The sequence below is a fragment of the Oncorhynchus mykiss genome, chromosome 2, assembly GCF_013265735.2.
Source record: "Oncorhynchus mykiss isolate Arlee chromosome 2, USDA_OmykA_1.1, whole genome shotgun sequence".
Taxonomy (NCBI): domain Eukaryota; kingdom Metazoa; phylum Chordata; class Actinopteri; order Salmoniformes; family Salmonidae; genus Oncorhynchus; species Oncorhynchus mykiss.
In genome coordinates, this window is record NC_048566.1 from 95731517 (window position 1) to 95747477 (window position 15961).

The 15961-nt window shown below is 41.8% G+C and overlaps 1 protein-coding gene across 1 annotated transcript; it reads left to right on the forward strand.

Annotated features, from left to right (window-relative positions):
* The first annotated feature begins 340 nt into the window (after positions 1-340).
* On the forward strand, positions 341-15700 carry LOC110500475 (cAMP-dependent protein kinase type II-beta regulatory subunit). The gene is made up of 11 exons (XM_036960052.1): positions 341-826; positions 5067-5102; positions 9469-9521; positions 9783-9866; positions 10348-10454; positions 11633-11786; positions 13188-13289; positions 13531-13605; positions 13759-13827; positions 13970-14099; positions 14996-15700. The coding sequence occupies exons 1-11, from the start codon at positions 559-561 to the stop codon at positions 15130-15132; spliced, it is 1215 nt and encodes a 404-aa protein (XP_036815947.1). The 5' UTR covers positions 341-558; the 3' UTR covers positions 15133-15700.
* Positions 15701-15961: the final 261 nt, after the last annotated feature.

The window sequence follows — 15961 nt, forward strand, 5'->3', positions numbered from 1 at the left end:
GAAGCAACTACCAGATACTTTATGCATAGTGCCATAATGGTATTCCTTATATATATATATATATATATATATATATATATATATACATATTTTAAAAAATATATATATATATATTTTATATATATATATACAAATCTTACACATTTTTGCTATGTCCATCTCTGACTAGGCTATTATGTTTGGTTACATTAAATGAGTTAACGCTCACAACATGCCACTGCAGTTTTTGCCATCCTATGCTATCCTATGCATTGCTGCAGCTCGCTTCTCATACGCAATCCCTGGGTGGGTGGTTGCCATGGTTTCTCGGGTCACGTGCGTGGGTTTCCTGTAGCCAGTGAGAGCAGCAAAAGATGCCATTTTCATTCAACATACTGAAAGGATTCTCTACATTGCACGTGGATTATAAAACATTCACCGGGCAATTAAGCGTTTTTCATTTTTCGTTTCACTTTTTCCAGTCTCTTGTATTTATAATTAAATAGAATTCTTTCGTTATTTGGGAAGCACATTAATTATACATTTTATTTCGTATTTCTCATAGATTTGACATCAGGAATGAGTATAGAAATTCCTGAAGGATTGACGGAGCTGTTGCAGAGCTTTACCGTGGAAGTGTTACGGAATCAGCCGGGAGATTTGCTCGAGTTCGCGTTGCAGTATTTCACCCAACTGAAGGACAGTGAGACTACCGGGGCCGCGTTCGGCAATGACCAACATTCGGCTTCGCGACCCAGTGGGAAAGCGGTCAATTTCAACGACGAAGCCATGCAGATCGATTCTGAAAATGGAGAGGAAGAGGAGAGTGACGAAGAGGAATTCATTGGTAAAGAATAATAATCATGTGTATATTATATTCTGCAGCCAATGGAATATTGGAATGGAATCCTACATTTGCAATATGTTTGCCTCCTAGAGAGAATATAGCCAGTGGTGTGTGATTAGCAATTGCTTGCCACATTCTAACACCATGGCATTTATTTTGTCTGGGCTGGTATTGCCCATATATGGTCATGCCATGGTGGCTGATTGATGTGCATACTAATGAACATACAGTATAGCTGTGTAGCCTTTGATCTCTAACCGACAGCGTATCCTGATTTCATTTGACATCATTAGGGCTATAGTGCTTGTAGGCCAAGTTACTACAGAGGGAACAAGAGCCTATACAGTCCTCGTGATAAGAATCGCATAGGCCTTTACATTTCATATGCAACAGTATGTTATTGGCATTGTACAGCTCTGTAGGTCTGAAAGTAAAGCAGTTGGGGGTGGAGGAGTGTTTGTGACAGGTTAGCATTCCATTACTCAGTGGTTGTGGAGCCTGACTGAAGAGGAAGTCTGGATGCCTGCTATTAGGAGGATAGGCCACCCAGGGCTGCAATTTGCCTGGCTACCCAAACTCCTTCCTCTGGCCAAACGTTACGTCACGCCCACGGACGTTAGTTTCTTCTCCCCAATGAGGGGGTGCGATTAATCTCGCCTGGTCGCCCGTGTAGGTGTGTTTTGCACCGGCTGAAAGTTGATTGCATTCAATTTGGAACCAGGTTGCCTCTCGGGCGCGAGCCAGGTTGCCTCCCGGGCGCGAACCAGGTGGTGTCCGGCTCTGTCCGTGTCAAAACAAAAGTGATGTAATTATGCACGTGTAGTAATGAGTAGGATTCTTTGTTTTCACATGCAAAAGTGATTGCTTTTGATAAAAACGCTTTATCTGCCTTCTCAATGAAATTTATATAGTTTGAAAATTCTAACATTTTATTTTAAGGAAAATAAATGTATTTTTCTGAACAATGCCCCACGCTGCCTTGTTGACAACATGGTGGAGTGGTGCAGATTATTGTTTGATTTGAGAAAGGCTCGTTCCCTCCCCACTTTCTCGATGACGTGATGGGCCATAGCTCGGTGTAGCCCGGGCCAGATCAATCGAACCCCCTCATTGATTAGGGATCTGAGTATCTCTTTGAAGATTCCTGGAATGAAAATCCATTCTAGACCCTCTGATTGGTCTCCGAAACCAATGGGTTGGACCAGAGCCAGAAAAGAACACACATGGGTAAAGTGATGTTTTGAAGATTCAACATTGGCTTTGATAATCTGATTGGTTAGAGATGATCCAATCGCTGATTACTTTGTTTTGTACAACGCCCCCTCATTTTTTACTTCACTACAAACGACTTCTGTGATGGCAGTCTCAGGCTGAAGCGAACAGTAGAGCAGTGGAACGTCAGGCAAGGCTGCAACAGGCCTTGGCCTACATTCTCTGTTTATACATTTTATGTAACACATGTATATAGAATATGGAACAAGCCCCATGCACGATTACTGCTTGCAGATGGAATAGAACAAGCCCCATGCACGATTACTGCTTGCAGATGGAATAGAACAAGCTCCATGCACGATTACTGCTTGCAGATGGAATAGAACAAGCCCCATGCACGATTACTGCTTGCAGATGGAATAGAACAAGCCCCATGCACGATTACTGCTTGCAGATGGAATAGAACAAGCCCCATGCACGATTACTGCTTGCAGATGGAATAGAACAAGCTCCATGCACGATTACTGCTTGCAGATGGAATAGAGTAGAATAGAATAGACTAGAAGAGAGAAGATAAGACCTTGGCTGATGCAGAAATGCTACATGCAGCCAACGTCACATTACTCCCATGAGCCCTTGGCCCTGACACAGTATCACCACAATGTTCCGTTCCAGTTTGTTATAATAGTGTAACGACAACACATGTCAGGGTTCCCCACTTGGTGGCCCGCGGATGGTTTTATTTGCCCCCCCCCCCCCCCCCCCTAAGTTTTCTGAGCAAAAAAATAAATATATTTTTGTTTTATTGTTGGACATAAAAGACTGTGAAAACACCAGCGAATCAGCTCCAAGTGATTTTCATTTTGGAAATCTTTGGTCCAAAGTATTCCCATGTATAATAGATGTGTGATATGTGATATCGTGATATCGTATACAAATGTAAGCAAAGTCTGAAATGATTATGTTTTAGTCAAATATTATATCTGTTTGGGCTTCTTGCGGTCAATTTGCAGTCCTATAAATGATTTGTAATTATGTTCCGTCCCCCTGACCAACAACTTTAAAAAAAAATTGTCTTGTGGCTGAAACTAGTTGATTATCTCTGACATACAGCGATGCCTTTGTAAATGTATGTTGGTGCGACATGCATATGGTATTGTGGGAAGTTGTCCCTCCTGGGTTTCCGTAGTCAGTGAATCTAAAGTAAACAGTCTGAGCTCATCACAGACTGAGTTCCATCTCGCTTCAACCCATCACGTGTCTGCGTCTGATTATTATTTTATAAACAATTAGTAATGTAGCTATGGTACAAACCCTGAGAGATGGTTGTTTCAGGACCGGTGCAGTCAGGTGCATTTAATCTTCCTGTTACTGGCAAGCCTTGACTGCACTTTTCATGGCCCGTGAGAGGACCTATAATTCCCCCTTACACAACACAACCAACCCAGGCCCTCGGCTCATAATTACATTTAGATGAGAGAGAGAGAGAGGGGAAGAGAGAGAGAGGCTGGCTAACTAGGTATTCATGGATGAGATGAGACCTCTTACCTAATGTATTTTTCATGTGGAGGTATTGTTCTAGTGCAAAGTGTTTTAAATTGCTTTGGTTCATTGACGCTTTAAATCCATTCTCAATTAAATTTTGTCCAGAGAAGCAAAATGCAATTCAAAGGACTCAGCAGCTGTTCCCTGTTAGGAGTTTTAGCTCAGCAAAGGGTGCGTGCATACCTGGTTTTATGTAGAGCCAAAGATATAGTAGAGGGAGTTTGTGCCGTTTGAAGTGTTACGATGCATTTACATAACACCACCAATTCTACGGCAGCCATGTTAGCTCAGCATGGGCAATATTGACCAATAGCAGTTATGGTTTACCTGGTTTGATGACGTTATCAAAGAGAGAGGATATGCATTAAAGCATTAGGTCACATCTGTTATTAGCATGTTGTTATAACAATCCCCAGTGGATCAAATGTCCTTTTCACCCATTATTCAGTTGCCTGCGTTGATACGTTCCTCTGAATGATATCGCTGCGTTGATACGTTCCTCTGAATGATATCGCTGCGTTGATCCATTCCTCTGAATGATATCACTGCGTTGATCCATTCCTCTGTATGATATCACTGCGTTGATCCGTTCCTCTGTATGATATCACTGCGTTGATCCATTCCTCTGTATGATATCACTGCGTTGATCCGTTCCTCTGTATGATATCACTGCGTTGATCCATTCCTCTGTATGATATCACTGCGTTGATCCGTTCCTCTGTATGATATCACTGCGTTGATACATTCCTCTGTATGATATCGCTGCGTTGATCCATTCCTCTGTATGATATCACTGCGTTGATACGTTCCTCTGTATGATATCACAGCGTTGATACGTTCCTCTGTATGATATCGCTGCGTTGATCCGTTCCTCTGTATGATATCACTGTGTTGATACGTTCCTCTGTATGATATCGCTGCGTTGATCCGTTCCTCTGTATGATATCACTGTGTTGATACGTTCCTCTGTATGATATCACTGTGTTGATCCGTTCCTCTGTATGATATCGCTGCGTTGATCCGTTCCTCTGTATGATATCACTGCGTTGATCCATTCCTCTGTATGATATCACAGCGTTGATACGTTCCTCTGTATGATATCACTGCGTTGATCCATTCCTCTGTATGATATCACTGCGTTGATCCGTTCCTCTGTATGATATCACTGCGTTGATCCGTTCCTCTGTATGATATCGCTGCGTTGATCCGTTCCTCTGTGTGATATCACAGCGTTGATACATTCCTCTGTGTGATATCACAGCGTTGATCCATTCCTCTGTATGATATCACTGCGTTGATCCGTTCCTCTGTATGATATCACAGCGTTGATCCGTTCCTCTGTATGATATCACTGCAATATTGGAAGTCCTCTTTCTTTGGCCTTAACGGGATGTAATCCGATATGAATCCGATTTGAATCCAATACGAATCCCCAAATGAATCCTATATGATCACCTAACATTTTGCTTTCCTCTTATTTCAGCTCCAGTGATGAGTCGATTCATTAGAAGAGCATCAGGTGAGTGTGTTACATCTGTTGTTATGTCAGGTGTGCAGTGGTGGAAAAAGTACCCAATTGTCGTACTTGTGTACAAGTAGAGATACAGTAATAGAAAATGACTTAAGTGAAAGTTACCCAATAAAATACTACTTGAGTAAAAGCGTAAAAGTATTTGGTTTTAAATATACTTAAGTATCAAAAATAAATGTAATTGCTAAAATATACTTAAGCACATTTTTTGTCCATTAAAATAACATCAAATTGATCAGAAACACAGTGTAGACATGGTTAATGTTGTAAATGACTATTGTAGCTGGAAACGGCAGGTTTTTAATGGAATATCTACATAGGAGTACAGAGGCCCATTATCAGCAACCATCACTCCTGTGTTCCAGTGGCGCGTTGTGTTAGCTAAAATAATAAAAGAAATACAAAACATAATAATAAATACAATAAAACTGGCCTTCTTTAGACTAGTTGAGTATGTGGAGCATCAGCATTTCTGAAACTCGTCAGTCTATTCTTGTTCTGAGAAATGAAGGCCATTTCATGTGAGAAATTGCCAAGAAACTGAAGATCTCGTACTCAACTGGCAGCTTCATTAAATAGTACCCGCAAAACACCAGTCTCAACGTCAACAGTGAAGAGGCGACTCCGGGATGTTGGCCTTCTAGGAAGAGTTGCAAATAAAAAGCCATATCTCAGACTGGCCAATAAAAATAAAAGATTAAGATGGGCAAAAGAACACAGACTCTGGAAAGAGGAACTCTGCCAAGAAGGCCAGTCACCTCTTCACGTTGAGACTGGTGTTTTGCGGGTACTATTTAATGAAGCTGCCAGTTGAGGACTTGTGAGGCGTCTGTTTCTCAAACTGTGCTGGTTAGAGCCAGTTTGAGCTGTTCTGTACACAGAGTTGTACGAGATCTTCAGTTTCTTGGCAATTTCTCACACGGAATGGCCTTCATTTCTCAGAACAAGACTAGACTGACAGTTTTAGAAAAAAAGGTATTGTTTCTGGCCATTTTGAGCCGGTAATCAAACCCACAAATGCTGATGCTCCAGATACTCAACGAGTCTAAAGAAGGCCAGTTTTATTGCTTCTTTAATCAGAACAACAATTTTCAGCTAACATAATTGCAAAAGGGTTTTCTAATGATCAATTAGCCTTTTAAAATGATAAACTTGGATTAGCTTGAAAATAAAGGAGAGCCTCACACTCTAGGAGCTGAAATGCAAAAATGTAATGTCCAACGTTTCGACAGGCAAGCTGTCTTCATCTGTGGAAGACAGCCTGGCTGTCGAAACGTTGGTAATGACGGTTCTCCTTTATTCTCATGTTTTCCACTTGGATTAGCTAACAAAACGTGCCACTGGAACACAGGAGTGATGGTTGCTGATAATGGGCCTCTGTACGACTATGTAGATATTCCATTGAAAATCTTCCATTTTTCAGCTACAATAGACATTGACAACATTAACAATGCCTACTCTGTATTTCTGATCAATTTGATGTTATTTTAATGGACAAAAATGTGCTTTTCTTTTTTTTTTAAAGGACATTTCTAAGTGACCCCAAACTTTTGAACAGTAGTGTACATTATTTTCTTTAGGAATGTAGTGAAGTAAAAGTTGTCAAACATATAAATAGTAAAGTAAAGTACAGATACCCAACAAAAACTACTTAAGTAGTACTTTAAAGTATTTTTACTGAAGTACTTTACACCACTGCAGGTGTATTACTACTGGGCTGGAACAAAAGCCTTTTGCTGTAGTAGGTTTAGCTTCTCAACCGGGAGATACCCATTCCCAGAGAGGTCATTCAGTCAGCAGTCATTCAGTCAGCAGTCATTCAGTCAGCAGTCATTCAGTCAGCAGTCAGCAGTCATTCAGTCAGCAGTCATTCAGTCAGCAGTCATTCAGTCAGCAGTCAGCAGTCATTCAGTCATTCAGTCAGCAGTCAGCAGTCATTCAGTCATTCAGTCAGCAGTCATTCAGTCAGCAGTCATTCAGTCAGCAGTCATTCAGTCAGCAGTCATTCAGTCAGTAGTCATGCAGTCAGCAGTCAGCAGTCATTCAGTCCGCAGTCATTCAGTCAGCAGTCATTCAGTCAGCAGTCATTCAGTCATTCAGTCAGCAGTCATTCAGTCAGCAGTCATTCAGTCAGCAGTCATTCAGTCAGCACCCCATTGTCTGTTTGTAGAACCACTTGCCACCATTTCAATAACTGACATGCTTTTACCAGGAATCTTCACAGTCTTATACAGTACAGCACTAACTCTGTCTGGCCTCTTCGTTCAGTCAGCAGTCATTCAGTCATTCAGTCAGCAGTCATTCAGTCTTCAGTCTTCAGTCAGCAGTCAGCAGTCATTCAGTCAGCAGTCAGCAGTCATTCAGTCATTCAGTCAGCAGTCATTCAGTCAGCAGTCATTCAGTCAGCAGTCATTCAGTCATTCAGTCAGCAGTCATTCAGTCAGCAGTCTACCTATAAAACAAACCGTTAAATCTCTTATCAAGGATACCTTTTGAAGTTACACTGACAGTCAGGCTACACTTTATTTTTTATATATATAACTGATATGGAAAAATGTGAGGCATTAAAACACGGAGGTCATTAATCATAACTGTTTCTCCACGGTGTTTCATTTGGCCTCTGCTTACAGTAGAGACAACGGTGGTAATTCATCTCTATCTTCCATTAGCGAAGAACAGGAAGGAAATGCATCAGTGGATGATGTAGGGTGACATGAGTTCAAACCAGGTGCAGGAGGACAGTGTTGAGATGAGGATCTATCCTAGTCTCCTGTGTGGGAGGTTGAGGTTATACAGACAGACAGACAGACAGGCAGTGTTGAGATGAGGATCTATCCTAGTCTCCTGTGTGGGAGGATGAGGTTATACAGACAGACAGACAGTGTTGAGATGAGGATCTATCCTAGTCTCCTGTGTGGGAGGATGAGGTTAGACAGACAGACAGACAGACAGTGTTGAGATGAGGATCTATCCTAGTCTCCTGTGTGGGAGGTTGAGGTTATACAGACAGACAGACAGACAGACAGACAGGCAGTGTTGAGATGAGGATCTATCCTAGTCTCCTGTGTGGGAGGTTGAGGTTATACAGTCAGACAGACAGACAGACAGACAGGCAGTGTTGAGATGAGGATCTATCCTAGTCTCCTGTGTGGGAGGATGAGGTTAGACAGACAGACAGACAGACACAGACAGACAGACAGACAGGCAGTGTTGAGATGAGGATCTATCCTAGTCTCCTGTGTGGGAGGATGAGGTTAGATAGACAGACAGACAGACAGACAGACAGACAGACAGACAGACAGACAGACAGACAGACAGACAGACAGACAGACAGACAGACAGACAGACAGACAGTCAGTCAGTCAGTCAGTCAGTTGAGGATCTTATACAGCTCACTGGCCTCTCTGATGGGCTGGTCAACCATACTGACCGCTGTGCTCACTGGCCTCTCTGATGGGCTGGTCAACCATACTGACCGCTGTGCTCACTGGCCTCTCTGATGGGCTGGTCAACCATACTGACCGCTGTGCTCACTGGCCTCTCTGATGGGCTGGTCAACCATACTGACCGCTGTGCTCACTGGCCTCTCTGATGGGCTGGTCAACCATACTGACTCATGCCAGCAGTAAGGGAGTGTAAGAGGTCTTCAGGGGAGGTTGGGGTCAAGATACCTGTGTAGTTTTTGTATGGTACAGGAGAAGTACGGTCAGTGCTGTCCAGACATTGCAAAAAAAAGTCTTCAGACTGTATATAAAAAAAACATATTTATTTTACATAATAAAAAATTATAGTGTGATTCCTTTCGAATGGAAAAGTATAATTAAGGTCTAGTCGCCAAATACGATATAGGCTACGTGTAAACAATAGATATGTGCTTTGTCATTCACAAGTAGAAGGACTGAGCTCTGGTTCAGTTGGGTATAAAAACTCTTTCTGATCTGTTTTAAAGTGTGAGTCTTAAACATGTCCTACTGAATCTCCCTGTGATGTCACGGAGCATTGAGTAAGTTTATAGGAAGGAGATCATATCTAGATGTTTATACAAATGTCACGTTGATGAAACCTTTTTTTTTTAAACAATGGTGTGGTATATCACAAAGACTCTTAATCTCAGCACAATTAGACAGTTGTTTATATGACTGGGATAAGTGGGATCATGGTAGAAATCCTGTTAAAACTCCCAGAATCTCACTCTCCCCCCATATAGTCGTGGATCTTTAACATGGACTATCTTAGATTGTTTTGTTTACCGTTTGTATGACTATGTCGTTTAACATGTCTGCTTTACTGTGTTGTATTTTAAGTGAATGTGAATGTCTTGCACTAACTTTCATTCATCTCTTCTATCACACAGTTTGTGCCGAGGCGTTCAACCCTGATGAAGACGAGGAAGACAAAGAAGAGAGGGTAAGATGGCTCAGACAGACAGAGGAGTGACAGAGGAGTGACAGAGGAGTGACTGTACCACTTCAAAAATAGTGCTACTGTTCAAATGAAAAGCATTACAGAAGAACTACAGGATACAGGATCTGGATTCCACTTGATATTGTACTTGGTATTGGAGGAAGTGCACGGGGTACGAATGAGTTACGGTGGCATCATGTTCATGACGTTTCCTCTCTAAATGTCTCTCTGTGAATAACGCGAGTGGCGTGTGTGTTTTCCCAGGTCACCCATCCTAAAACAGACGAACAGAGACAGAGACTACAGGAGGCTTGCAGAGACATTCTGCTGTTCAAAAACCTGGACCCGGTAAACTGAAGAAATATTCCTTCATTTTAGGCTGAGTGGGCCTCTCTGCCCCTCCACCCACTGGCTGCTGTTAGTCAATGGACTGACGTACTCTGTACACACACACACACACACACACACACACACACTTGGCACATGTATGCACACACACACTAACTGTACACAGAAAAAATAACAGACCGTAGCCCGGGGCCTGTAACTTTGTCATGGCCCGGTGCACTGTGGGATTTTTTTTTTTGCTAGATATTTTGAAATACTGTAACAGAATGTAGAGAGGAATCAAGTTCAAGTATTCATTTATCCTACATATTGTACTGTGATGATGCTGTGGCATATGTAGTGGGTAATGTGGCCTTACTGTAACAAATACCCAATACAATGTTGGTTTTCTAATTGAATATACATCTAGTTTAATATAATCCACGGGTCTTTGTTTCGGTTTGATATTGTTATTTGTTTGTTTGTTTTCCCAATATCACAGGAACAATTTTCCCAAGTACTGGACGCCATGTTTGAGAAGTTCCTTGAAGTAGGAGAACACATCATAGATGAAGACGACGATGGCGACAATTTCTACGTCATTGAAAGGTAAACCCTGACATGCTGTAGCAGCAACCTCGTCAAGAGGTTTGGATCTCTTGGCTCAACGGTTAAATGGGATACTTTGGGATGTTAGCAATGATACCCTTTATCTACTTCAGATTAGACTTTATGTCTCTGGGTCCAGTAGGAAGGAAGTTAGAGGTAGTTTAGCATGCTAGCAGATACTCATAGACTTCCAGTTATTGTGCTAACGCTAGTTAGCATTGGCTTGCGAAACTACTAGCTTCCTTCATACTGGACTGACAGCCGGGGTTACTTCCCAAATTTGCTACATTACATCACAGTGTATTTGGCAATAGTTTCCTTTCAGTTAATCATTTCAGCTAGGGTAAACACTATGATGGAGAAGTGCTAGTTGCACCACACTTCCCCAAACCATCTTGTGCTCAGTGTGTAAATGTATATTTTAAACTGTAGAGCTTTGTGCTTTATGTTGTAAATGGTTTGAAACCTTGTGCGCTGCTATTTTGGCCAGGTCTCTCTTGTAAAAGAGATTTGTTAATCTCAATGAGACTAACCTGGTCAAAACAAGGTCCAATAAATATCACAGTAGTTGTCTTGAAAGGCCTGTTATATGATCCAACTGGCTCTCTCCATCTCGCGCTCTCTCTCTCTCTCTCCCTTCCCCTCCATCTCTCTCTCTCTGTCTCGCGCTCTCTCTCTCTCTCTCCCTTCCCCTCCATCTCTCTCTCTCCCTCTTCCCCCTCAATTTCTCTCTCTCTCTCCCTCTTAATCTCCATCTCTCTCCCTCTTCCCCTCCATCTCTCTCTCTCCCTCTTCCCCCTCAATTTCTCTCTCTCTCTCCCTCTTAATCTCCATCTCTCTCCCTCTTCCCCTCCATCTCTCTCACTCTCCCTTTCCATTTTTCTCTCTCCCTCTTCCCCTCCATCTCTCTCCCTCTCCCTCTTCCCCTCCATCTCTCTCCCTCTCCCTCTTCCCCTCCATCTCTCTCCCTCTCCCTCTTCCCACTCCATCTCTCTCCCTCTCCATCTCGCTCTCTTTCCTTTCCATATCTTTTTTTCTTACTCTCTTCCTTCTCTCTCTCTCTCTCTGTCTCGTACTCTCTCTCTCTCTCGCTCCCTCTTCCTTCTCCATATCTCTCTCTCTCTCTTCCTTCTCCATATCGCTCTCTCTCTCTCTCTCTCTCTCTCTCTCTCTCTCAGAGGGACCTTTGACATCTATATGAGGGTTGATGGTGTAGAGAAGACCGTGGGAGCCTATGATAACAAGGGGAGCTTTGGGGAGCTGGCCCTGATGTACAACACCCCCAGGGCTGCTACCATCATCTCCACCTCGCCCGGAGCCCTCTGGTGCCTGGTGAGTGGATGCTCTTCTGTTCCCTAAACTCTTTGTCATAGTACATGCAGTGCCAGACAGTACTGAACCGTGCATATTCTATTATGGGGTAGCAGGTGGCTGACAGTTTTCGGGGAGAAACTGGCATCGTGATGAATGGCTCAGTTGTCAATGTGTCAGGGATCACGTTCACTTTATATGGACTCCCTCTGTTGTAAGTTGCTTATAGGTACATTATGCTCAGGTGGGTACATAGCCAGAATTCTGCCTCTATGTATTTAGTTGTGGAGAAACAGCTGAGAAAGCTCAGTGAGGTAAAATAACTGTTTTGTACAAAGTGCTTCCTAGAATCTGTACTCTCTGAGCGGAGAGCATTGAACGGTACATGAGCAGCACATGTGTCCTTTCCCAGATGCTCACAGACCGTGATATAATGACATGATATAATAATACTTCTGCTGCTTTTTTTGTGGAAAATCATGACGTGTTTAATGATAAAGCTCCCTCTGCTGGACAATATTATGTTGGACACAGGGACAAAATGTTTATAGATACTCTAGGAGTGGTAATGGAGTACTGTACTAGTAAACAAAACAATCACAAGTTGTTTGACTGTGTGTGTCTTGAATATACACTGAGACACAAAACATGAATCTTTCCATGACACAGACTGACCAGGTGAATCCAGGTGAAAGCTATTGTCCCTTATTGATGTAACTTGTTAAATCTGCTTCAATCAGTGTAGATGAAAAGGAGGGGACAGGTTAAAGAAGGAGTTTTAAGTCTTGAGACCGTTGAGTCATGTATTGTGTATATGTGTCAATCAGAGTTTGAGTGGAAAAAACAAAGTTTTTAAGTGCCTTTGAATGGCGTATGGTAGTAGGTGTCAGGCGCACCATTTTGTGTGAAGAACTGCAACGTTGCTGGGTTTTTCACGCTCAAGTTTCCCTTGTGTATCAAGAATGGTCCACCACCCAAAGGACATCCAGCCAACTTGACACAACTGTGGGAAGCATTGGAGTCAACATGGGCCAGCATCCCTGTGGAACGCCTTCAACACCTTGTAGGGTCCATGACCCTCATGCAACTCAATATTAGGAATGTGTTCCTAATGTTTGGTAAACTCAGTGTATCTTTCACCAATGCCAGACATCGACATGACTTGTTGTTTTCATCCTACCATTAGAAATGTTGTTTTCATCCTACCATTAGAAATGTTGTTTTCATCCTACCATTAGAAATGTTGTTTTCATCTTACCATTAGAAATGATTGATCTACTCTTGTTGTTTTTATCCTACCATTAGAAATGATTGATCTACTCTGTTTTCATCCTACCATTAGAAATCCTACCATTAGAAATGATTGATACTCTGTTGTTTTTATCCTACCATTAGAAATGATTGATCCTCTGTTGTCTGCAGGATCGTCTGACATTCAGGAGGATCATCGTGAAGAACAACGCGTTGAAGAGGAGACTGTACGAGGAGTTCATTGAATCACTTCCACTGTTAACATCATTAGAGGTACAGTATAGATGTTTGTTATGTATAGCCTGGTCCGAGACCTGTTTGTGCTGTTTAGCCAACTCCTATGGTTGTTTAGCATGACAATGTCCATAGGAGTTGGCAAGACGGCAGGTCTGAGACTTTGCTACTTTCTTTCTCTTTACCAGTAGAATCGAAAGTGTATTTTAAAGTTAAACCAACTGATCCATTTTAAACCAATTTGAAACCAATCTCAAACCCACTTTTTTCCCCCCCACAGCTTTCAGAGAGAATGAAGGTGGTGGATGTGTTGTCTTCTAGAGCCTTCTGCGATGGAGAACAGATTATCTCTCAGGTATTCGTTCTACATGATTCCACCGTTTGTATGCATCGTGTATGTTATGTTCGTGTTAAATGTTCCCTAACTAGAACGGGCTTCTTTCAGTCATTCTTTGTTATGTATTTGTTATTCTCAACTTTGAACATAATCCTGTATATTCTGTTACAGGGCGATCTAGCAGATTGTTTTTATATAGTTGAATCTGGTCAAGTTAGAATCACCATGAAGAGAACCAGGGTAAGTTTTACATTGTTCTGTGATGATTTAAAAAATAAAATAAAAGTAGGTCATGTGTGCACCATCAAAATAAATGTTTACTTTGGACAGATTTGTGGGATTTAATGTTGTTTATGTTGCTTTTCTTATGTCTTCTCTCTAGACGAAAAAGGACCAAGAGGATGTGGATATAGCTACATGCTCCAGGGGGCAGTACTTTGGAGAACTGGCCCTCGTCACCAACAAACCCAGAGCTGCTTCAGCTTATGCTGTGGGAAGTGTCAAGTGTTTAGGTACGGCATTCACTACACCGTATGTTCTGTTTGACTTCCTGTTTCAGTCCATGACATAACTGTTTGACTTCCTGTTTCAGTCCATGATATAACTGTTTGACTTCCTGTTTCAGTCCATGACATAACTGTTTGACTTCCTGTTTCAGTCCATGATATAACTGTTTGACTTCCTGTTTCAGTCCATGACATAACTGTTTGACTTCCTGTTTCAGTCCATGATATAACTGTCTTAGTGAAAGCACCAGCTTTTGAGAGAAGCACTTCTGTATTTAGGTAAAAGCCAACAGAAGCCTTCTCTGCCATTCACTTGTTGTGACATGGTAACACTTGACATTACAGCAAGGAATAGAGGGGTATTATAACATGATAACAAAGTGGAGTTGTTGTTCATGTGGATCCTTTTTAGGACCTGTACATGTGATGTGAGGACAGCTCTGCTTACAATCACACCGCTTCCCATCCTGGGTGTTGACACCTCTCCTCTTGTGTTTACCAGTTGTGGATTCCCATCCTGTTTGTTGACACCTCTCCTCTTGTGTTTACTAGTTATGGCTTCCCATCCTGTGTATTGACACCTCTCCTCTTGTGTTTACTAGTTATGGCTTCCCATCCTGTGTGTTGACACCTCTCCTCTTGTGTTTACCAGTTGTGGCTTCCCATCCTGTGTATTGACACCTCTCTTCTTGTGTTTACTAGTTATGGCTTCCCATCCTGTGTATTGACACCTCTCCTCTTGTGTTTACTAGTTATGGCTTCCCATCCTGTGTATTGACACCTCTCCTCTTGCGTTTACCAGTTGTGGCTTCCCATCCTGGGTGTTGACACCTCTCCTCTTATGTTTACTAGTTATGGCCTCCCATCCTGTGTATTGACACCTCTCTTCTTGTGTTGACCAGTTATGGACGTGCAGGCGTTTGAGAGGTTGCTGGGCCCCTGCATGGACATCATGAAGAGAAACATTGCAAATTACGAAGAGCAGCTGGTTACTCTGTTTGAATGTAGCACCACTGACATTGAGGAGATAAACCCATGAAAACCAGAAGGGGGAAAAAGACAGTGAGATGCATGATGACGATGTCATAAATTGGTTAGTGGGAAGTGGGAAAAGTCTTGTCACTTTGTGTGTAACTTTTCCATGATCTACCTTTGTCAAGTATTGTTTTCTTTCACAAAATAGGAAACTGGGTATGTTAGATAGGTACAGGATCGATTCCAGATAACATACAATGGTTTTTGAAGGATCGTTGACTTAGGAGTAATATTTTTTATTGAAGCTAAGATATCTGTGTTATTCCAAAACGTAAATGTTCACAAGTTCTGTCCTCACAACTTTCCTTTTTTGATTTATTTTATTTTATTTTATTTTTTTTACAAATGTACATTTTATTGAATTTATCAAAGACATTTTAAGTCACTTGTTTTGTATATTATTGATCACTATTATGTTATGTAAAATATAAATTGGCCTTTTCAGATTCTCTGATAATGTCATATTTCTTCTAAAATTTTGTGCCAAAGGTCATTACATCCTTACTAGATTATGAGCGTGTACACAAATCACCAATATCCATACCTTGCACATTAAAGTGTTCATAATTTGATATTCTCATGTTGACATAATTTTCAGTAAAGGTGTTGGTTCATACTGTACATTGTAGGCTAGGGGATACCCAGGGGAACTATGTCCTTTCTGGCTTCAACAACCATGTTGAACAGTTGTACCAACAAATAGTGCCATAAAATGAAAGGGATGAATTGAACAATGTGATTTCCTATCGTTGCACTCTGGTATGGCTGTCGTGGTGTTTACAGAGTTAAGAATCTTATATTTTCGCCATAAAATGAAATACCCAAAGCCTGTA